The 27,740-nt window shown below is 34.3% G+C and overlaps 2 protein-coding genes across 8 annotated transcripts; one reads left to right on the top strand and one right to left on the bottom strand.

Annotated features, from left to right (window-relative positions):
- The first annotated feature begins 11,098 nt into the window (after window positions 1–11,098).
- LOC136202965 (glycosyltransferase BC10-like) lies at window positions 11,099–17,819 on the top strand. Of its 5 annotated transcripts, XM_065993988.1 has the most exons (12): window positions 11,099–11,297; window positions 11,382–11,445; window positions 12,384–12,888; window positions 14,915–15,013; window positions 15,631–15,731; window positions 15,867–15,938; window positions 16,279–16,369; window positions 16,536–16,616; window positions 16,739–16,798; window positions 16,871–16,993; window positions 17,100–17,138; window positions 17,231–17,819. In XM_065993988.1, exons 3-12 carry the CDS (start codon window positions 12,505–12,507, stop codon window positions 17,357–17,359), a joined length of 1,179 nt encoding a protein of 392 aa, XP_065850060.1. In that variant the 5' UTR covers window positions 11,099–11,297; window positions 11,382–11,445; window positions 12,384–12,504; the 3' UTR covers window positions 17,360–17,819. The 5 variants fall into 5 exon arrangements, with proteins under 5 accessions (XP_065850060.1, XP_065850064.1, XP_065850061.1 ...); XM_065993992.1 differs by lacking the exon at window positions 11,382–11,445; XM_065993989.1 differs by lacking the exons at window positions 11,099–11,297; window positions 11,382–11,445 and adding an exon at window positions 11,724–11,877.
- A 461-nt stretch (window positions 17,820–18,280) lies between these two features.
- On the bottom strand, window positions 18,281–22,958 carry LOC136203039 (pentatricopeptide repeat-containing protein At5g57250, mitochondrial). 3 transcript variants are annotated; one of them, XM_065994074.1, is made up of 3 exons: window positions 19,642–22,958; window positions 18,803–19,258; window positions 18,281–18,709 (listed from the first exon to the last, which is right to left on the bottom strand). In XM_065994074.1, exon 1 carries the CDS (start codon window positions 22,893–22,895, stop codon window positions 19,731–19,733), a length of 3,165 nt encoding a protein of 1,054 aa, XP_065850146.1. In that variant the 5' UTR covers window positions 22,896–22,958; the 3' UTR covers window positions 18,281–18,709; window positions 18,803–19,258; window positions 19,642–19,730. The 3 variants fall into 3 exon arrangements, with proteins under 3 accessions (XP_065850146.1, XP_065850147.1, XP_065850148.1); XM_065994075.1 differs by having other exon boundaries at window positions 18,803–19,244; XM_065994076.1 differs by lacking the exon at window positions 18,803–19,258.
- Between the last annotated feature and the right edge of the window lie 4,782 nt (window positions 22,959–27,740).

Genomic DNA, 27,740 nt, shown 5'->3' with positions numbered 1-27,740 from the left:
GAAGAAACTCTGACTCAGAAATGAGTCAGATTAGTTTACATTTCTGTATAAACAAACTTGCTGTACACAAGTTGTTATTAGATTAGTTATAAACACAGTAATATTAGTTTAGTTTCAAAGGTAGATCAGAGACAAGTTTTCATTCTGGTAGTGGACTGACCAGTCTCTATTCCGAAGATTCAGCGAGAAGAACTAACGGCTGAAGCGCAAAGAGGTCTGACAAGCCTATGGAGTTTGAGGGAAAGATTGACAACCCGGATCTCAAAATTTTCGTCACAATGCTATCCATGTTTCTACTTCTCTGTTAACTTGTGAAGATTCACATTTCATTAATGATATATTTATTTTATTCAATACATTCTTCCTGTTGTTATTTTGATATTGTTCTGACAAAATGATTTTCAAAGTGATAAATTGGTGTTTTTATTAAAACGTTTTATACTATCTTATTCATATAGAAACTTTGTTGAACACTTGAAAGAATTAGTTTTTACGAATGATATGATCGCTAGCGCGGCTTATCGGATATAAAATACTAACTTGATTAAGGTAGAAATCTACTCCGATCCAGAGAGATTTCTACGGTTCAAGCCATTTAATTGAATAAATTCCTATATTATTACATGTCCATAATCCTACCAAAGTTATAGTTGATTTTTGCTTAATGAAAATAAGTTTTATACCTTCTATTTATTCCAACTACGGAAGCATCTGTCTTGTAATCAAAATCTCAAGACAGAATTGTTCTCTAAGTTCAATATAATATTCTTATCTAATCCTAATTAATCCAAACCAATACAATCAATTAAACGACTTTCTTAAGTTAAACCTAAAGACGTGAATAAAACTGAATTAAATAAGTTTTTAGTTAAAAAGCGTTCCCTGTGGGTTCGATATCTTTTATTACTACAAGCGTATACCGTGCACTTGCGGAAATCGCTCAACAAGTTTTTGGCGCCGTTGCCGGGGAACGCCAAATTTTTAACAAAAATTTATATTTTTCGTGTTTTATTCCGAACCTTGGTTTATAATATATGTATTTATTTATTTATTTTTATATAGTATTTTATTTATTGAGGATGGTCACTAGGACTAAATCCTCGTTGTTATTTAACGTTTGCAATTAGATGTTTGCGGATAAAAAATTCAAGTTTTTTCAAAGATAACCTGGAGATTTGATTATCAATGAAATTCACAGAAGGAGTCTACAGAAAAGAAATTCGGCTAGCAGATACATCATAGAAGAGAAAATTCTTGAAAAGCTTGTCAGGAACATAACAGATGGTTTTACCATAAAATTTTTTTAATCTCTTCCCAAACACATTTACATCTTTTCTATACACTAACCCTTCACCAAAACATCATTTCTCTTTGTACAAAAAATTATTCAATTCCTACATTACACCCACATAATTTCTTCTTTTATCATATCATTTCCTTAAACACCTACATTTATCTCTCCAAGAAATAGCCGATCAACTTTTCTCAGACAGATATATTAGAAAGTAGGAATGGGGAATACAGTCCTTGAAATTATCTTATCCCCCAGGAAGGAATTGTCAATTTTTACCATAGTTTCAACAGTTTCAGTTCATGCACGTAGTTCTTGTTCATGCGCAGAACCAGAAGTTCGGACATTTAACCGAAATCAGTAGATCCTTAAATTGAGAAAACGTAAAAAAAAAATCCTATTCCAGGTAAGTTAGAATGGACATGACCATTATTTTAAATCGGTCCAAGTAATTAATTTTGTCCATAATTTTGATTCTCCTCGAGAATTCTTAAGGTTTATCACATTTTTTTTAGTTCTTTTTAGTTTTTGTATTTTAATCTTTACATTTTCATTTTTAGTTAAAGTTATATATTCATTTTTAGTTTAGTAATAATGGTTAGATGAGAAATAAAAATTTTGTGATCATTGAAAGATATTGAAAATATGCTATGTATCTTAAAGATTTGTACTTAATGCGGAAAGTGTCTTTAGATTTAAAGAAATCTCAATTGAATTAAAATCACACATAATTTAATTTTCTGATTGTATAGAGATTTTTAAACAAATCTCTACAGTGATTTTTATTTGACGTTTTATAAATTTCTGAACTTACTGAGAATTTTTCATTCTCAGCTAAGATTTTAAAATTCTCTACAGAACTAGGGAGGACGAGTCGCGATCGATATTCCAATTTCTCGACCATGACACGCATAATTTTCAATAAGATATCTTTTGTTCTATGAAAATTAATTTATTTCGTTTTCATATTTTTAATTTTTAGTTTTTCTTATCTTTTGTTCGTAATTTTTATTTTTATTTATTTTTAGTTTATTTTTATTTTCATTTTTATACAATTAATTTTTATTTATAGTTTTGTGTACAAATACGCTTTGTAAAATAAAAATCAAATCTAGTCATGTTTTGAAAATTTTCATAAAGTGTTAAGTGTTTTTGAGAAAAATATATATCCAGAAATCTCAGTTGAGATTCTCCATGATTCAGGATTTGGGAATTCTCAGTTGAGATTCCGAAAATCTCAGTTGAGATTTCGAAAATCTCAGTTGAGATTTTCTGTATTTTAACATTTTGAAATACCTGTAAGAGATTACAGACATTTCATTTCAAAAATTGAGTCAGATTTATCCAAAAGGTATCGGTTAGACATCTTTAATTCTTAAACAGACACAACCTTTCACTTATGTAACCTATATATTCCTGTAGGTTAAGAATTCTTCCATTTTATTTCATCTCTTTCAGAATTCTGAATTTCTTTCTTCAATTCTAAATCCTACAGACACTCTCACAAACATGACCAAATTTCTAGAAATGCTAGGAAGAACACTTCTTCTCGAAGCAAGAGAGTTGATATCTCTTCTCGCTATGGAGCATGGTTTCCAATCTACAATCATGACGAAGGGAAACGTTATTTGCAGTTTAGATATGCACAATTCTGTGGCATGTTGTATCTAGATGAGTTCCTGAACGAAGAACTCGGGATAAGCGATGACATGAATCGCTATCTGACAAATTTGGGATGGACAAAGTTTGCTTCCATGAAGTTTCCTATAATTGGGAACTGGGTATTAGAGTTTCTGTCTACCGTTCGTTTCGTCAATAAGAGGCGTGTTCGTCTCAGTTTTCGATGTGAAGGGAAGATATTCACTTTTGGATACCCTGAACTTCATTCTTGGTTTGGTTTTCCGCCACGGGACACCACTCCGCATCATCCTGGCAGAGATTTGACATCTACAGATATCTGGAGAATGTTGACAGGATTTTGGAGATTCAATCCACGTCTTGCCTGCAACAAATCAATAAATTCTAACTCCATGCTGTTTTTACACAAATTTCTCCGTCATAGTCTATTTGGTCGAATCCGAAGCAGTGTCGTCCAGGATACTGATTTATATGTGCTAGGTGATATTTTCCAAGGTAACACAGTTAATTCCTCAAAAATTTTGATGGAGGGATTAGTTGCCACTTCACGTTCGAAGAATCGGACAATTGGGTTTGGGAATATTATATATGGGATAATCCTAGGAACCGAGGGATCAGTTTCTGTTCCTTGGACTGATCAGGAACCATTTCCCATAATGACTTACGAGTTTCTGGAAAATGAGGGACTTGTGAAAAGAGAGTTTCGTTCTGGTCCAAAATTTCTTTCTCTTACAGGAAGGGAAATCTTCGTTCAAGCGAAGATTGACCGGGCCACTGTTCGTCGTATTCCAATTCATCGGGATACAATCTGAGTTTATATAGTTTGTTTGTAAATAGTGTATATATGTTCGTTGTTTTTATGCATAGTTGTTTTTATGTATATATGTAATAAGATATTTTATTGTATTTCCTTTGATTACGATTAATAAAAAGTGCATTGATTCTTTCCTTAATTTCTTTTATTTAAGGAACAACCTTTGGTTTTCCTTTAATTTAATGTTTCAGTTTTGTTTATCTCAGTTTCAGGAATTAAAATTTGCATTAATGTCACTTAATTACAAGAGGAATTGAATTAGTCATGTTCAAATAGTCCAATTTTTACCCAGAAATTCCAGAATCTCAGTTGAGATTCTGAAATCTCAGTTGAGACAGCAAAGGAGCAATTTTTCAGCAAAAATCCGCCCCCTTGCAAGCTTGCTGTCGCGACTGAGATTTTGAAAATCTCAGTCGCGACTTGCGGCTGCTATGACGGGATTTGGTTGGGTTTTTTTCAATTAATCCTATTCCTACTCTAATTCATTACCTATTACTCTATCCTAATCAATACCTATTACTTACACCTATTTATGTCACCTCTATTTACACCAATCACTCATCTTTTCCTCTTCCCAACACAAAGATTCACTCACCTTCCCCATAAATCTTTACCCTATTCATCTTCTTCTTCCCTAAATCACCACCATTATCTTTTACTCTTCCTTTCATTCTTTCAAATTTCTTCATCTCTTTCACCAAATTTCACAAACACAAAAATGCCTAGACAAAAGACCGATGCTAACAAAACCAAAGCCTCCGAGATCACTAGATTACGTGTTCAATATGAAGCATCGTTCGATATTGCAACGGAGGCCGAAGGACGAAAATTTCGCCGTTTTTCTAATCTCGAAGTGGTGTTCGTCCACATGCCTTTTCTCGACACCGAAATGGTAAACATATTTTCTTTTACCGAACGTATTGATGAATATCTATCCGTTCTTAGTTGGACAAGATTTTCTAGTATACGTTTCCCTAGTATTAAATCGCATATTTTGGAATTTTTGGTCACTCTAACTTATGATAAGAAGAAAGGTATTATCTCTTTTCGAAATAATGGGATTCGTTTTGAAGTTGGGTATGCGGCAATGCACCGATGGTTTGGTTTTCCTACTCAGAATTTTTATTCCAAACCAAAGACTTTTAATGCACACACGGTTTGGAAATCTTTAACCGACCTAGATGTTTTTAATCCGAAGAACACTTCTAGTAAGTTACTTAAGGATAATTGTATCTTTTTCTTTCACAAGTTTTTATCCTTTTCTTTATTTGGTCGGGTTGAAAGTTCAAAGGTGCAACTCCGTGATTTGTTCGTGTTGGATAGTATTTTTAAGAATTTGACCATTGATAGTATTGAGATGATATTTACTAATTTGGTTCGAGCTTCCAAGTCCCGCAATAAGCAAGTGCCAATGGGAAATTTAATTACCGGCATTGTTTTGGGTGCTCGGGGTGAATTGGCGGATTATCAAAATATGCCTCATGTTGGTTTACCTTCATTGGATATTACGGCCCTTCAAAGAGCCTATTTATTGAAGAAATTGGGACCACCCGCATTTATCTCCTATGAAGATCGTACAAGACGTGTTTTTGCTACCTTGGGTGGTGAAGCTTCAAGTTCTCAAGGATTAGGTGCCCATAATGATGATGAGGGGTATGATGAGGAATATGAGGAGGAGGAGGAGAATGTTGATGCCAATGCCCAAGAGCAAGCAAATGAGGAACCGAATGTTGAAGAACAAGTTGGATGGCAACATGTTTTGACACAAATGAACGAGCATAACCATCACATGACTTTGCGGTTAGATGAAGTCGTTGCGAACAATACCGAAATGAGTTCAAGGATACACACGGTGGATGCCAATATCACTACTTTGAGACGTGAGCACAAATCTACTCGTCGCCGGTTGCTATCTTTCTTCCGACGCCAAGGAGTTGAGACTACGCCTTCTCCACCGAGTTCCCCTTGATAAGTTTTATCCTTTCTATCTTTAACTCATTTTCGTTATTATTATTATGTTTTGTTCAAGTTTGGTACAATATTTTTCATTATGTTTCGTACATTTATTTTTATTTTTCTGTTTGAATGTTATGGTACTAAATTTTTCAATTCTAATTCGTATGGTTTATTTCGTACTATTTTTCGTGTTTTATCGCTTTTTGCACCAATGAGGACATGGTCCAAATTAAGTGTGGGAGGAGATATTTCATATTCGTTTTAATTTTAAGTACGAATGAATGCAACGAATAAGAATGAATGCTATTTATTTAAGTATAAATGCATGTTGTTATTCAAGTTTAAGTAAAGTATATAATGCAACATTTTTCAAAAACAATTGCAACATTTTTATATAAAGTGCAACATTTTTCCAAAATAATGGCAATTTTTCATAAACATAAAATTTCTATATATTTCGTATGTTTTAAACAGTTTAACTTTCAAAAATTATGTTAAGCATATTTTAAGGTTATCATTATCGTTAGAAATAATATTTCTATACGGGCAATATTTTTACAAATATTTTTACAAATCTACGAAACGCTTTTTATCAAAAACGTCTCGAGTAAATGTGTATAAGTAAAATTTCTTTAGTTTTAAATCTCTATTTTATATCATGCAATACATGATAAATATAAATCATATTTTCAATTTTCAATTAGGTTTATAGACATAAATCAAACTAACAACTTTAGCTTTTTAGCTCGGTATGATTTTCGTCTTACATTAAAAACCAATTGAAGTTTTTAAGGAATCTTTAGCCATAATACATATTGAATTTCAAGTCAATATAGGATGAATGTGCTATTTTTCTTTCCCAATTTTATTTTTTTAATTAAATCAAGTAGTCGTATTCTTAACTTTTGGCCACGATTGAGACCAACCTTATCACAATCGAGGTATGAAAGGGAAGAACATTAAGTACCGTTTACTTTTGGCCACGATTGCGACCACCCTTATCACGGTCGAGGTATGAAAGGAACGTTAGAAATTAAAGCAAAATTAAACGTGTTTAAAGTTTTAAGTAACGATTGCGTCCACCCATGGCATAGTCGGTACCTCTTAAACGAACACAAAAGCAAATTATTTCATATAAAGTCACGGACGAGACCACCCTTATCACGGGCGTGACTAAGCAAATATATTAAACCTAAGTCCTTAATAAATCTACATTTGTAATAGTTTAGGTTTGGGAAAGGAAATTTTGTGCTTAGAAATGCCTTGAGACGAAAGATTCGAAAACATGCGTGCTTACACCGTCCCGAATGCTTCAATATAAAAATTGAAATACAAGACGAATAATATATCTCTTTTACACTAGCTAGTTTGATACTTTGCGTATAAATTTACCATGAAAAGTTTATCTTTTGGTTTAACTAATTTAAAGAGGAATATATGGATATATGTTCTATTTATAAAGAGATTGATTAAAGAATAAATTCAGTGAAATTTTGCTCGGGACTAGCAAAAGCTTAAGTGTGGGAGTTTGTTAAGCCCAAAATATACCTAAAATATCATATATAAATACGTTAAATTTACATTGAAATCGTGCTGTTTATATCTATTTAGAGTACTTTTACGTCTGAATATGTTTCTTTCATGCAAGGTACCTAAATATTTGGTAAAATCCAAATAGGAACGAAAACAGGTCAAAAACAAAGGAAAAACCCTAAGTTAGGAGCCAAAAGACGAAGAAATCGGCACACCGATACGAGGAAGACAAGAAGCAGCCGAAAGACGGGGAAGAAAGCCTCTGTCGCGACTGTGATTTTTAGAATCTCAGCCGCGACATACGAACACCAGTCGTCGAAATTCAAGGTTTGCAGCTCGCCCCTTCACCCCCCGTCGCGACTGAGATTTTCAGAATCTCATATGAGATTTTCAGAATCTCATATGAGACAGCGAAGAATTCTGCACAGATTTCACATGTTTAAATCCAAGAAACGCGTCTGTTCGTTTGGATAAAAGCGACCCTTCACCAGCGGACACGATCCTTCAATTACAACCCTTCACCAACTATAAATAAGTGATCCATTTCAAGAAATCAATGTTGGATTATGTGGATTAAGGGTTATGAGAGTTATTATATTGAAGAAACTCTGACTCAGAAATGAGTCAGATTAGTTTACATTTCTGTATAAACAAACTTGATGTACACAAGTTGTTATTAGATTAGTTATAAACACAGTAATATTAGTTGAGTTTCAAAGGTAGATCAGAGACAAGTTTTCATTCTGGTAGTGGACTGACCAGTCTCTATTCCGAAGATTCAGCGAGAAGAACTAACGGCTGAAGCGCAAAGAGGTCTGACAAGCCTACGGAGTTTGAGGGAAAGATTGACAACCCGGATCTCAAAGTTTTCGTCACAATGCTATCCATGTTTCTACTTCTCTGTTAACTTGTGAAGATTCACATTTCATTAATGATATATTTATTTTATTCAATACATTCTTCCTGTTGTTATTTTGATATTGTTCTGACAAAATGATTTTCAAAGTGATAAATTGGTGTTTTTATTAAAACGTTTTATACTATCTTATTCATATAGAAACTTTGTTGAACACTTGAAAGAATTAGTTTTTGCGGATGATATGATCGCTAGCGCGGCTTATCGGATATAAAATACTAACTTGATTAAGGTAGAAATCTACTCCGATCCAGAGAGATTTCTACGGTTCAAGCCATTTAATTGAATAAATTCCTATATTATTACATGTCCATAATCCTACCAAAGTTATAGTTGATTTTTGCTTAATGAAAATAAGTTTTATACCTTCTATTTATTCCAACTACGGAAGCATCTGTCTTGTAATCAAAATCTCAAGACAGAATTATTCTCTAAGTTCAATATAATATTCTTATCTAATCCTAATTAATCCAAACCAATACAATCAATTAAACGATTTTCTTAAGTTAAACCTAAAGACATGAATAAAACTGAATTAAATAAGTTTTTAGTTAAAAAGCGTTCCCTGTGGGTTCGATATCTTTTATTACTACAAGCGTATACCGTGCACTTGTGGAAATCGCTCAACATGTTTCTAGCCCTATAAGATCAATCAACCTAAGGCGTTTCTAATTCCATTCAATCCGCTGCGCTTCTACTTTAAGTCTTGATGGATTAACATGAGTTTATGATATTCTAGTTTGTAGATCTACATTAGTGTTCACATGGACCCTAATGACAATATGAATTTGGTCATTCACCGTTAGATCTAGGCTGATTAAATCTAAACTTTAGTATGTTTTGAATCTCCACCTTAGGACTTTAATCAACCTAGATCTAACAATGAATAACTAAATTCATATGGTCATTAGGGTCCATGTGAACATAATCAGTGATTTTCACCTGGTTAGTGACTGGTCAAGTGAATTTGATCAGTCAGCGTTAGATCTATGTTTGTTAAAATCATATGGTGGATATTAAAACCATCGTATGGTTTAAATTTACACCTCATATATCTAACGGTGACTGACCAAATTCACTTGGTCAGTCACTGATCGGGTGAAAACTACTGGAACACTATTGTGTAGATCTAATTCGAACAACAAAAACTTCCTATTGGGTCGTCTCGTCCAATAAGAAGTTGTTCTCTAAAAACCCTAAAAAAATCTTGAGGCTCTTATGAATATAGAGTTTAAGATAATTTTTCAAATACGCTCAAAAACTCTAGTTAATATTACTTTTTTTTCACTATTATTTGAAGTGATATTGATAGAAGCATCAAAATGTTTATACCGAATACTTGACATCTCTCATATTTTGCGCCAAATCATGCACATTGAAAAATTATACAATTGATCAACTATTTTTTTTTTTTTTTTTTGGTAAGAAAGGAAAGGAAAAAAACAAAACCAACAAAAAACCTACACCGGGATCAGTCTAGGAAGGCTGACCCCAATCCTATCCTCTAGGAGAGAAGGCAAAAGAAAAGAAGGAGGAACAGAGAGGGTAGAAACACCTAACATTCTCCCATGCCCAGCAGCTGCTAAGCGATCCGCCACGCGGTTTTGCTCCCTAAAAATATGGGAGAAATTAAGATACTCAAAGGCAGGACGAAGCCTTAAAATAGCTTTGATGAGATTCTGGCTCTTCAGACAAACAGCCTGGCTATCTGAAATCCTGTTAATAGCCTCCAGATTATCAGATTCCACCGAGAGCTTTTTAACACCCATGCGAATGGCGAGTTTAATACCTGACAAGATACCCCAGAGCTCCGCAGAAAAGGAGGAGCCCGTCCCCAAGTTATGGGTAAACCCCGCCATCCAATTGCCACCAGCATCCCGAAGAACTCCTCCAGCAGCAATTCTGCCATTGCTAAGGCATGAGCCATCAGTATTCAACTTAGCAAACCCTTCTCTAGGCTTACTCCAGCCAACTAGCAGGATCTCTTTATCCGGGGAGGGGCGAACAAAGGAATCTCTTTCAAAGCTTTTAGTAATAACAAAGAGCTTCTTCGAGAAGAAAAATAGTAAATCAGGAATAAGGACAGCCTTACCCGCAAATAATTCTTCATTCCTCCACTTCCAGATTTGGTGACAAGTAATAGCAAAGAGGATGGCACCGTGCTCCATGTTGGCCAGCAAGTTCCCCTTGGCTCCTTGAGAGAACCAGTCCCCTTCAGAAAAGGCCATGAAGGAAGGGAGGATGTGATGAGGGAGGATCCCTTCCCAGATCTTCTTACTATTTGGGCAATCCCTCAAGGCATGGCACAAGGTTTCCACATTGCTTCTGCATCTACTACAGGCATTAGACTCAGTCAAGTGCCTTCTGTGCCTATCCGCATTCGTAAGGAGCCTGTCTTTGATACCCAGCCAAAGGAAGCTCCTGATATGGTAAGGGATCTTGAGGGACCATATGGACTTCCAAATCTCCAAGGGAGGATCAGCCCTATTAGGGGTAAAAGCTTCATAGGCCGATTTACAAGAATAAGTACCATTATTCGTCAAGGCCCAGCAATGTCTATCCTTGCAATTGATCAACTATTGATATTATGAAAAATGATAATTTATAGCTTTTATGATAGAAAAAATATGTATTTATTTGGTATAAGATAATAAATTGTGATAATAAAATAATAATTAATTTTGGTTTATTTGGGAAAGGTAATAAACAGAAAAATACTTAATTTTCAAATCTTCTTTCCAAAATAATTTTGAAATCCAAGTAGTAAATTATGTATTTTATTTTGTACAGGTATACCAAACAATTTCCTGTATTGTCAAAGGCATGAAATGTACGCGCTTCAAAAGCGAGTGGGTAAAAGGTTAACAAATAAGCAAACAGTTAAAAAGGAAAATTGAAAATTTGCGATTCGCCGGCTAAAATCAAATCCTCCAGTTTTCTGTTTGGAACAGAGCCAAAAACGACTGCTACTTAAACACACAGAGATACATTTTCTCTCTCTACTCTCTCTCTCTCTCTCCCCCCTCTAAAACGCCAAAAACACCAATCGTCGGCAAGAAATTTCTGTCAAAATCACAAATATGAATCCACTTCACTGAATTAACAAAAAATTCCTGTCTTTCTCTGTTTTTCTTCTTTGGTCTTTCATGGTAAGTTTCTCTCTTGCCCTAGATCTTGAACACCATTATGTTTTGCCTATTTTTCATTCTTCTTCTTCTTTTTTCTATTGTTAGATCTTTGAATCCGCTCCTACTGTGATTTTCTGAGATCTGTGGTTCAGTTTTACGTTCTTTTCAGGTACTTGCTCTCTTGATTTTTTTTTTTTCTGTTTGATTGCTTCTGGGGAGTGTGCATGTGTGATCTGAGTTTTTTTGTTTGTTAATTGATTGGGAAGAGAAAGTATGGCGAGATTTTTTTTTTTTTTTTAATTGGAGGGCGGTGTAGAAGCGTGGAAAGTTCTAAATTTGTGGGGGCATTGGGAAGTTTGGATTTGACTAGTTATGCAATTGAGTGCTCGTCTTGGATTTTGATTTTGAATGAGTCATAGGTCTAGTTGGGTTTGACTTTTGCTATAAGGAGTTGCATTTGCCTTTTCAGTTGTATTTATGTGTGATTTATTGGTTGGAAAAGGGAAAAGGGGAAAAAAGGGTTTGGTTTTAGTAGTTGGGCAGACTGAGGACTTTGAATCAGAATCAAAGGGTTGGCTAATCAAACTTTTGATTGGTTCCTGTAAGTTTGTGATTGTGCTTCGATCTATATATTCTTTCGGGTGTATCTTATTTATTGTTTAGAAAGTGGCTTGGATCTTAAACTAAAGGAGGAATCAGGAGACCTGTGCTTGAGTTTTGGTATTTTTGATACTAGTAAATCTTCTTCTTCTTGAGCTTCCTATCAACAGAAAAAGTTTGATAGTTAATTACTGGATTTTGATTATAGATATGAATTTCTGTGGTTGCTTAATTATTGTATTATTTGTCATGATCAAATTTCCTGCACTCACAAACTGGTTACCCTACTTTTCCTCATTTTGTTTGTGGGCATGGCCAAAGTTATTTGGTCCTGCTTTTCAGAATTTTTTTTTTCTGTGTGTATATTTCTGAATCTTGCTGTTGCCGAGGATGCATCATTATTTTATATTGATTGATTGATTAATTGTTGGGAACGTAATTGCAGTTGTGATAACTCTCTTCTGATGCATTTATCTGACTTTCATTTTTTTTTCTCTTCATGATCAGTTGAAGAATTATCAGGCTTGGCAGTTAAAACTAACTGCTTGCTTGAGAGAGAGTAGTGGAAACTCATTGTAGTAAAGGCATGCATGAGCTTTGAGTTAAAGTATTGATGTTCTGAGGAAAAATGAAGTCAGCTCAGGGTTGGCGACTAGGCATGGGTGATATGCAGGTCTTGCCTGGGGCTCGTCATCGTGCTCCTATGAAAAGACCAGTATGGATTATTGTATTGGTTTCAATGGTCAGCCTGTTTCTAGTTTGTGCTTATATCTATCCACCCCAAAGCAGTGCTGCATGTTACTTATTTTCTTCTAGAGGTTGCACGGTTCTTACTGGCTGGCTTCCACCTGCACCTACAAGAGTATTGACAGATGAAGAAATGGCTTCTCGTGTTGTGATTCAGGAAATTTTGAGTACTCCTCCAACTCATGTAAAAGATGCTAAAATTGCTTTCATGTTCTTGACTCCTGGTGCGTTACCTTTTGAGAAGCTTTGGGAGAAGTTTTTCCATGTAAGTTCTTTACGCTGAACATGAGTGCTGTTTTTAAATGTTTTGTAGTACTTAAGCTTCTTTTGAGTTCGATTTGTCTACCTTTATAAACTTCCAAAAGATTCAACAGAGCTTCTGCATTCAAAAGTTTAGTTTATGTCTAACCAATGTCCTTAGTGGATTATCGTCTTCAGGCATTTATAAAATTTATAATAGATATTGATAAAGGTGAGATATAAATATAGGTGTCATACAGTAAAGTGTCAAGTGATTTGATTTTATTTATTTTTAACTTATGAAGGTTCTATGTCCTAATTTGTTAGTTTGTTGCCTCAACATTTTTACCTTGATATTATACATACCCTATCAAAAACAGTAGAATTGATCTTGCAAGGAAATCTAAATTGACAAAAAGAATCTTTACACGCTGATTGAATTCTTGATCACCTAGAAAGTAGAGCATTTCAGGACAAATGCACCATGCATACGCATCATTTGGTGTTTCCTTTTTCTTTTTAATTTAAAGTTAACAAGTTCTCTGTTACTCCCAAATTAATTGCAGAAGGTACTCTCCCAATTCCATGGCCAACACTAAAATAAATAAATAAAGAGGGGATGTTGAACATAAATATGCTAGGATAAAAGACTTGGCTCGTTCACAAGGGAAGAGCAGAATCTAGTTCATGTTGACAGTACAAATGAGAATTAGTCATTGTACTACTGAGTGTGCTTGTATCATGCTTATACAAATCCATGAAATTTTCTAGTCAACTCTATAGAGCATGAGATGATTTACTAGTCCAGTGATGTTTTTTTTTTTGTTTTCTTTAAGAAATAACAAGGGAAAATATGACTTCATTGAATGGGGTGGATGAAATATTTTGGTTTGAGTTCCACTCTGATGATTCAAATATGTGGGTTGAAATGAAACTGATCTAGTCAAGTGAATCAAAGCTTTGAACTTTAGAGTCAACTTCCATTTGACTATGTTAAGAATTTGTATATCCTCCCTTCTATTGTTCTTATTTTTTCTTTCTTTCTTTTGATTTACTGCTTTATATGTTGGCTATTGTTTTCGAATGATAGCAGTTAACTAGATTGACACCTATATGACCCTCTGTGGATAGATTATTTTATAAGTGTCACTTTACAGGACATGCAGTAATATTTATTTATTCATATTAAAAGTAAGAATGTATACATATACTTATACACTCAACTAGAACAAAAAATGTTTATAGGATCATTTTGTAAATATTTTTCTAGGTTTTGTTTATAAATCATTACAACAATATAATTGTTTTTGTGTTCTAATTTTAAATGTCAATTTAATCATCAGTAGATAATTTATTTGCTGATCCTGAAAGATCTAAAAAGGGATTGTATGAAACACAGTTTCCATAATATAATTATTTATGATCAGATGAAAAATATTGTAGTCATAATTTCAATAGAAATCGAATTATTTGTCATATAGAAAATATAGATAACGTCATCTAAAATTCTAATTGTCAATTTGAATCTCAGTTGATGATCTCTAGAATGTTTTTACAGTATGCCATATATGTGCATATGAATGAAAAAGATAGACGAAGGTTGAATTTCTCGTTGACCTGTTGGCATATGGCGAGTGCTAGATCTTTTTATAGATTGTACTTGTAGTGCCTCATATTTCAGTCTTTTCTTTTGACATCAATTTGTATGCTAAGATTTAAAATTTGTTGATACTTAAAGAACACTGGGGGGAAAAAATGAAAGCAGGGATCACCATAACATTGTCTTTAACATTTTGTGTTTCTTTAAGGATGGCAGAACTAATTATTGAATTGAGGTGCTCTCCATTGCAAAATTATCCTATTTACATATATTATTGAATTCTTTCAAGCAGCTTACTAGGCTGTTGCTCTCCTTTTCTGCAATAGGATATTTAAGAAATGATACCTGTTGGCTGCTTACATTATTATTATTTTAGTTGATGAACACTTGAATTTTATTTATTTTTTGTTAACCTGTTCTTGACTAAAATTAGCTCATCAATTTTGTGCAGGGCCATGAAGGCAAATTCTCTGTTTATGTCCATTCATCCAAGGAAAAAACAGTGCATGCTACCCGTTATTTTATTAATCGGGACATACGCAGTGATCAGGTACAAAACTTAAGGCCAATAAACAACCTCATTTTAACTTCTATATATTTTCTTGATTTACCATTTTCATATTTCTCAATTTTTGATGTGCGCTTAAAAGGAGCTTAAAATAGAGAAAATGTAATTTATTGGTGAGGGTTGCAACTCATAACTTCCAATTATGGGCTTAAAATATATGACATTGCGTTAGTTCATTCGAGTAGAGATACAAAATTCATTTCTCTTATGATTAACTTGTGCTGGATTTAAAAATTAAAGTTAAATATAAAATTTGATCCAGATAAATAATCAGAACATCTATAATTGGAAGAGTACCTATAATAATTTTCTTCTGTTAAACATCTCTTTTATAATGATTATTTATCATGTGATTTGCTTCGTGAAGCAGCTTGTTAGAAACGGCTTTTTTTAGTAAAATTAGAATTTTACAAGTTATGTAGAGTTTTGATTTCCAAAGGTTGCTGATCTTCATCTTTTGCTTATTTTCCTTTATACATCTTACATTATTCAGCATTTATATAATGTTGCTGCGGTTTCATTAATGATGAATACATATTATTCATATTCTATTTAAACCTATAAGAAAATGATCATATCTGTGTAAAATATTATTTCAGGTGGTGTGGGGCAAAATTTCAATGGTTGATGCAGAAAGGCGTCTTGTGGCCAATGCTCTTAAAGATCCTGACAATCAGCATTTTGTCTTGCTTTCGGAAAGGTATTTGGTTTTAAATCTTTAACTCTAATTATCTTTCCCCAAAGAATCTTCATCTACAGAACTGAAAAAAGAAAACTTGCAAATTATGATATATTTTTCCGTATCCATAATGATTGTTTTTCTCGGTTATTACAGTTGTGTACCATTGCATCACTTTGACTATGTCTACAACTATCTGATGTACACAAATATTAGCTATGTTGATTGGTAAGTTGCAACTTCAATAGAACTTGGCATATTTATGCAGTAATTAAGGGTGAAAATGGCCCTTGAAGTTGGCATCTAGGATCAATTCAGCCCAATCAAAGTTTAGATATCAACTCAGCCCTAAAGTGGCCAATATGACAAATTGGCCCAAATTTGACAGAGTTTTAGGTATTGAAATTGATTGTATTTGTGCTAATTTGTCAAGTATTGTCAACTTCAGGGAAGAGTTGATGCTTAAACTTCGATTTAGGCTGAATTGAACCTGTCTGCCAACTTCAGGGGTCAAATTAACCCTTTGTTTGAACTGGTTTGTCCTTACATGTTATCTTTCTGTTTTCAGTTTTTACGATCCTGGCCCCCATGGGAACGGTAGGTATTCGGAGCACATGTTGCCTGAGGTTGAGAAGAAAGATTTCAGAAAGGGTGCACAGGTGTGTTTTGGTTTACAAAATATTAATATTTACTTACATCAGATTCTCCCGCTTGCCAATACTAGGAAGGTCTTGTTATTGAAGTATCAGCGTGAAACATCAAACTCTGTATATTTCTATTGAAAGTCTACAATCACAACTTTTACTGAACAAATTTCTTCTGCAGTGGTTCTCAGTGAAGCGACAACATGCTTTGATTCTTGTTGCTGATAGCCTTTATTATGCAAAATTCCGTGATTACTGCAAGGTAGCTTTCCCTAATGCTGCTTAGTTCTTTACTTCTTTCCAACGTCCATGGCTTTATATTTGTTGTGTATTCCATCTTTAGATCACAGCAATATTAATGTGAAATTTCGTTGCTAACTACAGCCTGGTTTGGAAGGGAAAAACTGCATAGCTGATGAACATTATTTGCCGACCTTTTTCAGCGTGAGTCTTCCTCGATATTCTTGCCCCCTCCCCTATGAATTCCTGCTTCTGATTTCTTTTGTTTTACTTCAGATGGTTGATCCTGGCGGAATTGCAAATTGGTCAGTAACACATGTTGATTGGTCTGAAAGAAAGTGGCATCCGAAATCGTATAGGTCTCAGGATGTTACTTATGAGCTTCTGAAGAATATAACGGTATGGGATTAGATCTCTGATGCTTACAGGTTTAACTTTAGCAGTGATGTTATAATAGATATGGACTTAGATAATGATACATAAACGATTTATCTTCTGTATGCAGTCAATAGACTTAAGTGTGCACGTGACAAGTGACGAAAAGGTACAGTTCTAAAAGGCATTCTTCTCATGTATTTATCATAGTAATTAGTGACCAAATTATTAATGTATATACTTTTTATGGATATCTTGCAGAAGGAAGTGCAAATTCAGCCTTGCATGTGGAATGGTATCCAAAGGCCATGTTACTTATTTGCAAGGAAATTCTACCCAGAAACTATAGATAACCTGTTGCAGCTTTTCTCCAATTATACAACATTATGAGCGCTATAATTTTGACTCAGAAATTCTTTGGTCGGACCAACAGTTCCTTTCGACCCCCGCTTCCACCTCAGACTTCATTTTCATGTCTTAGGAAAGAATTTTTTTGTAAATTCCAGTGTCTGAAAGGCATGGATCTCTTCTCCAGGAACGGACGGATAGGGGCAGGTAGAGGAGAGCACAGGTAGTGTAACCTAGAAGATATGTGTTGGAGGCTAACTATTTAGAGTTAGCTAATTAGTTTTTCCATTTTTTCCCCTCAATTATGGGCTACTGATGTCTCTGTTTCCGTATAGAAAATTTTGGGGGATTTAATTTCAGTGCATTTGGATCATTTGTAAAACAAATACAACAATTGGCAACACTCATTTGAAAAAAGCTATCCAAATTTGTGTAAATTGACAGAAAAATGCCATTGTATATTAGCATCTTATACATTTAACAGTTGGCAAGTTCAGATAGATATTTTGATACTTATTTTTGTACAAATTGCATATCGGTTGGTTCCAAATAATATCTGTAAATTTGGCAAAAAAATTTAACTTTTTTTTGTCCAATTTGTAGAAAAGATATATGTGAAGCATGGATAACAAAATTCATAATTGAGAAAACAGTTTGATAATTTTGGCGGAAAAAATTAACTTTTTTTTGTCCAATTTGTACAAAAGATATGTGAAGCATGGATAACAAAATTCATAATTGAGAAAACAGTTTGATAATATTTCTCAAATTGACTCAAACGTTAGGGGTAAAATTGCTCTTACCTGTCAACATTAGGGGTAAAATTGTAACATTTTAGAAGTAAAATTGCTCATGGTTGTAAATGATAGTGGTATTTTTACACCTTATCTCAAAAACATTAAGTATATAAACTTATAAACCATAGTTCTTAAAATATATTAAAAAATGTGAATTTTCCATTCATTATATCATTTATTGCATTTAAAATTGGTGCTTGAATTCATAACAAACTCATCAACTAATAAAAATTGACCCCTTTTTGTAATTCATAGCAAACTCGCAGAATAGAGTGGCTAATGGCCGCTCAGGATTTCCTCGTGCGATTGTCGTGTTTGGATACTCCGCCTCGTGTTCATCAGCTCCTTTTGGATGATAGCATTGGTTTTATGTTCCCAGGATGATCTGTTCTTTTGTTGTTTTTCTTTCCTGTAACTAAAATTTCAAATCTCAAGATACACTTATAGATCTGCATAATGACTCGCAACTCGCGAACTTTCAGACCACGAGATGTATTTTCACATAACGAGTTTCGGAGCAGGAGATTCGATGCAGCCATGAAGTATATACTGTGACTTCAAATCTTCTTGTCTGATCTGGGTTCTTTATGCATCCCTAATTATTGCAGGGTGCAGCACAAACAAATAACACAATATAAATCACAATTTGCCAAGATATAGAGAAACATAATCACAATAATAATCTTACCAATTTCAATATGAAATTTAACTTTTTAAGCAATGGATGGTGATTAGCATGGGACCTCACACACATGCATCTAAGACCAGACTTCACTTGTACAATTCAGGAGCTTAGCTGCGCGCGTGGTCAGCACGAGGCAAGACGCTTTCCAGCCTGTCTTCACGAGAGACCTTGCAAGCCTTGATCTATTTCAGCATCCCGACAGACTAATTGGTTTGAGGTTGATCATCAGACAACTTTTAGGTGGCCTCTTTCCTAGTTACAATCTGCTGTGTAGACTAGGAATCTAACTCGAGATCTAGCTTGATTGACTAGAAATCCTAGACAATCAAGGTGGCCTTAATTGGTACAAGCTCAAAGAGAACTGAGCTCATGCCACAATCCAATGACTACGGACCTTCTAGGCGTGATCCAACGCAGCCTGCTATCACAACTTCATTGAACCAAGCTGATCACCACATCCTAACAATTAATAAAAATAATAGAAAAAATTACGAATTGCTAATTCCATGTAGAATTTAGCATTTAAAATGTAAGACCCTATTTTTGGAGCTATCAAAGTATAAGAACCAAGACAAACTTATACATTGATATTTACATCAATTAGTGCTAAAATATTAATCAAAGCATTTTCAGAATCTAATTATAAAACATAATATATTATGGACTAATCACTCTATCTAGTTTGTTTATACATCATTAAACTTGTACATTATCAACCATCTCCAAAACAATTAAACTGAATTGCTCTAAGCAAAGTATGAATGCATGTCCCACAAATTGTACAAAAAAAAACTATATAAATAAATATACAAGAAATATTGTTAATTAGAGTCAAAACGTACCACCAAACAGCAAAATCATGACTTCTCCGAAACAGGAAAAGGAAGCTCCAAAGTTGGCACAAGACAATGTCGTCGTCGTCATCGTTCGGTCAACAATTTCCATCCCAACTAGCAATTATCTCCTTTGCTAATTGATTGGCTTTCCCTAACTCTCCTCCTGAGCAGAGTGATGCAATTGAGGAATAGCAAGAGTCAAAGCCATTCATCCCCAAATCTTCAACCATCTTACCTTTGATCACATCATGATCCAAGTCAGTGCTATCGGGGGAGGAAATCGAAGGGCCAAGCAACTTTGGAACAGGAAAAAACATAGAACCAATTTCATTGAGTACAGTAATCGCTTCTCTGATACTTCCTTGCTCGCATAAGAAAACAAGAAAACTATCTATTGACTCTGTTTCTACCTGAGTGTTGACCCTTTTTATCAGCTCCATTGCAGATTTCGATTGAAGCATCTCTCTTAAGACACTCCTCGCTTCTTCCATCCTTCCCTTGGCACTTAAACCTCTCATCAAATACAAGAAACCCAAAAAATCAGGAGATTTACCTTTCTCCTTATACTCAAAATAAAAGTTCAGCGCCTCCTCCATGTTACCATTGCGGCAATAACCACTAATCACAGAACTAACACTAAACTCATCCAGATCAAGACCATCCGTTTCAATATTTTTCAAAATCTTCAGAGCCTCCTCAATATGACCAAACTTGCAATATCCGTTAAGAAATGAATTATAGATATGGATGCTAGTTTTATAGCCTTTGAGGACCATCCTCTCAAGTAACTTCGTGGCATCCAAAAAATATCCTTCCTTGCATAAATTGTCAATCAGTGTGGAAAAAGTGATTTCAGAAGGAACTAAATTGATTCTTTCCAATGAATCAAATAGCCGAAATGCTTCAACGAAACACCCCTGGTTGCACAATCCATTAATAACCGAGTTATATGTGATTATATTAAGGGTAACCCCTTTCTTCTCAGCAAAACAGCAGAGATCTAATGCCTGAACAGGATGCCCTCCCTTGCAAAGTGCATCAACTAATATCGAAAAATCAACAACATCCATAGATAGTAGATAATCTTTGGATCCAATTATAAGTTTATATGCAGCCAAAACACTACCTTCTTTTGCAAGAGCTCTCAAAGAACTCACTGGAAAGGAAACAGCTCCGCCCTTCTCTTTCATCTTGTTAAGAAAATACAGAACGTTGTTAACATCCTTCAGGCAAAGGTAATGCAATACTATCTTACTTACCTTAGGCTCAACAAGACCATACTCTTTCACGAAGCTATTCAAAAAGGGCAGACTCAGCCAAAGTTTTTTGTCCTGAAGAAGCTCTTTAATGATCAAATAGTAAGACTTTCCGGCCAAGGTCAAATGGTTCCTCTTGGCCACCATGTAAACTTCACACGCAACCATGGGGTTTCTTCGTTTGCATAATAAACTGATTGCTTTGTTACATATTGTAGAACCATACAAATCAAATCCTCGATTCTCAATTCTGTAGATAACATCTAAAACTTCTTCTGCATTTCCATCTTTAATGATCGCCTTTATCAAAAGCATACACATGCCTTCATCTAAAATCAAACCTTTCTCATTGAGTTCGATAAATACCTTAATCGCCATATCCACCATGTCGTTCCTGCACAATCCGCTAATCATGCAATTGTAGCATGTAACTGATGAACCCAATTCCAGTCTAAACTCGTCAAATATTTGAAGTGCCTCATCAATTCGACCAACTTTACAATAACCATCGATCATTGTACAATAAGTAATTGAATCTGCAACCAAATTCATTTCTTTCATCCCCTTGTGAAGCTCATGAACATCTTCAAATGCCCCCATAAAAAAAAGTGCTTTAATAATTATATTACACATGACAACATCCATGTGAATTCCAGCTTCTTCTACTCGTCGTTTGACTTCCAAAATTCCAGTGATGTTCTCTTCCTTTACGTAACCATGTAACAGCGAACTGTATGTGATGTTATCCCCCCAAATCCCTTTTGAAACTTCATCTGCATCAGATGTCCTCCCAGCCTTGCACAATCCATTGATCAAAGTATTGTACGTAATAACGCTCGGACTAATCCCTTTCTTCTCCATTTCCTCCAGCAGTTGATAAACATGCTCAAAATCCCCCCTTGAACAAAACCCATCAATCAAGACATTGTATATGAACTCATCCATTTCAATTCCCAAGTTTTCAACCGTCTGGAACACCGCAAAGGCCTCATCTATTTTCCCTTTCCTACAAAATCCCGACATAATTGCAGTATATGTCACCAAATTAGGTCTTAATCCATTCTGTATCATCTTGTGCAGAAGCCCAACTGTTTTTTCTACATTTCCTTCCTTTGAGAACCCATCTATAAGTATAGTATAGCTAATTGAATCAGCATTTATTCCTTTTTCCGCCATTTCTCTATGCTTTCGAAATGCTTCCATAACAGATCCTCCCCTAAAATAACCATAAATCCAACTACTATAAAATACAACATCAAATGCCAACCCTTCCTTCTCTATTCTACAGACCAAATCACACACCTCATCAACTCTACCTAACATACAAAGTGAACCGACAACCGCAGTATAAGTCACCAAATTAGGCGTTAAAGCTCCTGAACTCAAAGCATTTTCAAAAAAACTCAATGCAAGTTCAGGGTTCCCTATCTTACAAAACCCAGAAATTATTGAACTACAAACAAAATTGCTGAAAGGATACTTTAGTTTACAATCATTCATTAGCTCCAAGACTTCAATTGCTCGATTCATGTTTCCCCGCAAAATAAAACTATGTACCAGTGAACAAAAAGTAAAAGAAGAAGGCAATATACCATAATTCCTCAAGCAATCCTGTAGAACCTGTAATGCCCTATCCGGATCCTTCTTATCAGCACAAATGCCTTGAATCAGAGAATCCCAAATGAGGGATTTTGAAAAATGTGAATCTTTCCCAATGTGGGATTTTAAAAAATGTTCTACCTCTTCAAATTTATTGAGTTTGAGGAGCGCAGAAGTGTAAATTGAATGAGTTTGGAAGTTGCCTTGGATATGGTTATGGTTCATTTGAGATATAAGGTAAGAAACTAAACTATATCTTTGCGTTTCAACAAGAAAAAGAAGAAAATTGTTAATGGATTTGAGAGTGGGAGTGAAGCCTCGTTTGAGTAAATTGGAAATAGAAGAAGATGATGAAGAGAAGGAGCGCGAGAGCTTGATGGAAGTGCGAGTGGAAGAGATTAACATGGCTTATGGATTCTGAATTTGGAGCTCACTGTTTTTTCTGTAGGGTTTTTTCTTTGCCCAAAAGACAAAAAGATATTAAAAAACAAATTGGAAGAAGGTGATGACAGAATTTTTCTTTTTCCTCAAATATTTTCCATTTTAATATTTGAATTAAAATATTTTCTTTTTGTTTTCTTTTTATAGATTTTTTTTTGGGTAAACCAGATAAATGACTGTGGTTTACTTTTTGTCAAAACGAGGACTGAGGTTTTCAACTTTAGCAAAATAAGGACTTTTTCGATCGATACTATTAAAATCACCCTTAACAACTTCAAAAATGACATATTTTAAGAACTACTAATATTCTAAGCAACTTTAATTCTTCAACTTTTTTATTTCGAGATTATTTAGATGATGTTTGGTAAAGAGAGAGAAAGTTAATGTTTAGAGAGAGAAAGTTTCAAAAAAGATGATTTTCTAAAATCGAAAATGTAGTTCCATAGAAAATATGACATTGAACAACTTTAATTCTTGAAAATTTTCATTTTCAGGTCGTTAAAGATAGTTTTAATAGCATTATTAAAAGTGTGAAACCTCAGTCCTCGTTTTGACAAAAAATAAACCACAGTCCTTTATCTGAAAATTAGTGAAACCACAAGGGTTTTATTTGAACTTTCCCCTTTTTTTTCACCGTTTATCCAATTTCTCGATTCGAGGTTCGTCAGATATCCATTCGGTGGATACTCTCCCCATTAAAATCAAACTTAAACAACTTGAGACATTTAACCACTAAAATCAACCTTAATTGATCTTTTTTTTTTATATATAGATTGATGCATAGTATATAAATTTTAGGGTAAATTCCAAAAAAACCCCATGAGGTTTCATGTTCTTCCAAAAAAACCCTTGTGGTTTGTTAATACAAAAAAAAAGGACTGTGGTTTGCGCCATTACCCGAAAAACGGAAAATGGTTTAACACCGTTAAAGTGCTGACGTGGCACAATGGTAAGGTTGGAAATTCGATTTTTTTTTATTTTTTTCCACTCTCTCTCCTCCTCCTTCTTCCTCCTACTTCTTCTTCTTCCTCATTATTATTATTATTATTATTATTATTATTATTATTCTTCTTCTTCTTCTTCTTCTTCTTCTTCTTCTTCTTCTTCTTCTTCTTCTTCTTCTTCTTCTTCTTCTTCTTCTTCCTCCTCCTCATTCTTCTTCTTCTTTTTTACTTCTATTCTTTTTTTTTTAATTTCCGATTTCCGATTTCCAGATTTCCGTTCCAGATTTCTGGAACTATACGAATTTAATCATGGAAGATTCACAACCAGTACACGACATTCCACTCCAAAACCCCAATTTAAATCCAAATCCTCCCCCAAAACCCTCACCTACTCTTTCACAACAATCGCCGCCACTGCCACACACATCGGCACATGTATCTATGCCGCCTCCACCCGCAACTGCGCCTGTATCTATGCCACCGCCGCCGCCGCCTGCATCAGCAGGTGTCTCTCTCCCTCCCAGGAGCAAGAAACAGCCTCTTGAGAAACATCCTCTATAATTTTTAATAATTTCATCAGCATTTCTACTGGAGCCGAGAGGTTCCATTTCGGCAATTTGATGTGCGATCGATCTGTTATTATGTGAAAACTTTGGTTCATATGCCATGATCTTATCTTCAATTTCAAAGTTTTTGATGTTTGTGAAGTTTTGGGTTTTATTTTGGAGCTGGTGATTCCTTTGCGGGATCGTAAACCCATGAAAATTCGTTGCTCATTTTTTTTTTCCGATCTTGAATGATCGGATTCCAGGACCTAATTTCTTTCGGTTGTTCTTTAGTAGAAGAGGGGAAAGAAGAAGAAGAAGAAGAGAGTGGAAGGAAAAAAAAATAAAAAAAAATTCGAATTTCCAACCTTACCCTTGTACCACGTCAGCACTTTAAAGGTGTTAAGCCATTTTCCGTTTTTCGGGTAACGGCGCAAACCACAGTCCTTTTTTTTTTATTAACAAACCACAAGGATTTTTTTGGAAGAACATGAAACCACATGATTTTTTTTTGGAATTTACCCTAAATTTTAGTACAAATTAAAAATTTCAATTGAGATTAAAGTAGCATATCACAACAGTTTTTAAGAAGGTCTGTATCTCTTAAGAGGCGGTTCTAAGCAAGAGTGCATTCTTTTACTTTATCGGTTTATTCTTGCATCATTGTTATCAGACTCGGATCGGACTGGCCGGTCGGACCGGTCTAACCGGAAACCGAATAGAATCCTGGTTCGAGTCATGCTGGGTTTTTCAATCCTCAACAACCCGGAATTAACCAATGACCCGACGGTCTAACTAGAAACCGGAATGACTCCGGTTTTTTGAGAAAAAAAAATTGTTTGATAAAATTTCCTTTAACTTTAACAGGCACTCTATCCAAAGGGTAACTTTAGATCACGGGCCTTATTCAACTTCCCACTAACCCATGCTTGTATTTATAGCAGCTTCTTTTCCCATCTTCTCCTCACAATTTCGATGTGGGTTCTCCTCAAGTAGTTTGCGTTTCTTTGCCTAGCTGAAGACTTTTTTTTTTCTTTTTTTTTCCATTTTCACTTGACAAGGAAAAGAAATAGTTAAACATTAAATATTTTTTTTAAGTAGAAGCCAAAAACTAAAAACAACAATGGTTGTAAAATATTTTCAAATATTTAGTTTTTGAGTTGTACTAAAATGCATTAATATTTTTAAATTTTACCAAAAAAAAATACATTAATAATTTCTACATTTTTAAAAATAGGATTTTTGTAATGTATAATTTAATTGGTTTATATTTTTTATTTGGTAATATTTTTTTAGATATCAATTCTATTTTTATGAATTAACTATATATATAATTTAATAAAATAAATAAATTAATTATATACGATTAATATATATATTATTTATTTATTACATCACCCGGTCCGACCAATCCGAGTCATTTGGTTGAACTAAGTGATCCGTGACCCAATTACAAATCTGGTTTTATATCCGGTCCGGTTCTGATAACATTGTCTTGCATGGTATTTGTATATGTATGTGGGGCTTAGTGATCTCCCACCTCTTTTTTCACTGATGACACTATCTTTTACTTCAGAACGAATCATACTAAATGTCATACTAAATGTAATGTTATCAAAGAAATTCTACTTCGATTTGAGCTGGATTCAAGGTAGAGAGTGTGAATTTTTATAAGTCTATATTTTTCTTCAATCATAATGTTCCTCCTAACTTATAAAGTGTCATCAAAAACCATCTTAATGTTTACCATCCTCTTAATACAGGTCGCTTTTGAGCCTCCCCTCTCTTATAAGGCGCATTAAGCGTACTATTTTCAGTTTTTTTAGGGACATGATATGATACCATGTTAATGGATGGCAAGGAAGATGTTATCATAAGCAGGTAAATAAGTACTTCTGAAGTCTGCACTGCAAGGTCATTCCATCCCTTCTTCCCAAATCTCTTTGTGTGGACATTCAGAAGATCATGAACTCTTTCTGGTGGGTTTGAAGGAAGATGGTAGTCGTCGTATTCATTGGTAATCTTGAAACAAACTCTATGAAAGAAAATAGAATAACAACCCTGGCTTCATAAATCTTCAATCCTTTAATTTAGTTCTGTTGGATAAGCATGTGTGGAACCTTATTATGAAACCTGATACCTATTCAAATAGACTAGTCAAAGCTAAATACTTTCCAAGAGAAGATGTTTTTAAGGCTAATTTAGGATTGAACTCGAGCCAAACCTGGCATGGCACGTGTAGGGAGTATGAGTTGCAGGTTTTTGTCGATTGTTCTTTTATCATGGATTGTTGGACCTTTGCCAACCTAGGTTTTTGCCTCTCTCCAGTTGAGACTTTCGACCAATGACTAGAAAATATCTTCATGCTTCACGATGATGGCTGTGTGGAGCGTGTATGTATGATCCTTTGGAGAGTCTGAAAAAATCGTAACAACCACCTTTAGAGCAATTCAACTCAAATTGTTGTTATCCTAGCTTATGGGGTTCCTTCAACAATTCCACGCTGCCCAAGCTATCTCTGTCTCTCATTGTCCATTCTTTCGTCCTTCGTCGTTGGACAAAGCCGCTTGATAATGTTATTAAGGTGAATGTAGATGTTGCGATATTTGTTGATATCAATTCAATAGGATGTGGCTTTATATTCTGCATCTCAGTTAGGCTCTTAGAAGGTAGCTACTCTTCTTTTATTCCGGGTAGCTTTGAGGTTCATGCGGCTGAAGCGCTAAAGAAGTCCTCACCTAGTTAAAGACCTCCAATCGACAAAATGTTATTGTTGAAACTGAATCAATGATGCTGATGCTAATGCTTTTAATCGAGGCTTTGAAGATTATTCTGAATTCGATAGAATCATTCATAATTATAAAGCTTTAGCTAGACAAATTGACGGAGTCCGTTTTTCTTATATTAGTAGACAAACTAATCGTGTTGCTCATTTCCTTAGTAGAGCGTCACAGTTTGTTGATGGCACTTATTTTTGGCATCAAATTTCTTTGGTGTTAGATGATCTCTTCTTCTTAATGAATTCTTTCCCCTCACAAAAAAAAAAAAAAAAAAAAAACATAAAAGTACATGAGATTTTCATGAAATTAGGTTCCCTAAAACAGGGCATACATTTCCAACCTGTTTCAAAATGTGAACAATTTTTTCTTTTGTATTATTAAAAATTAAAAATAAATTTTTATATTATAGGTTAATGTGTAATTCATTAACCAATAAGAAATAAGAATATATATATATATATATATATATATATATATATATATATATATATATATATATATATATATATATATATATAAGATTATAAAATGTAGTTTATA

Source organism: Euphorbia lathyris, chromosome 8, assembly GCF_963576675.1.
Source record: "Euphorbia lathyris chromosome 8, ddEupLath1.1, whole genome shotgun sequence".
NCBI classification, from domain to species: Eukaryota; Viridiplantae; Streptophyta; class Magnoliopsida; order Malpighiales; family Euphorbiaceae; genus Euphorbia; species Euphorbia lathyris.
Note: the sequence above shows the minus strand (reverse complement) of the source record. Positions and strands in the feature narration are given on the sequence as shown.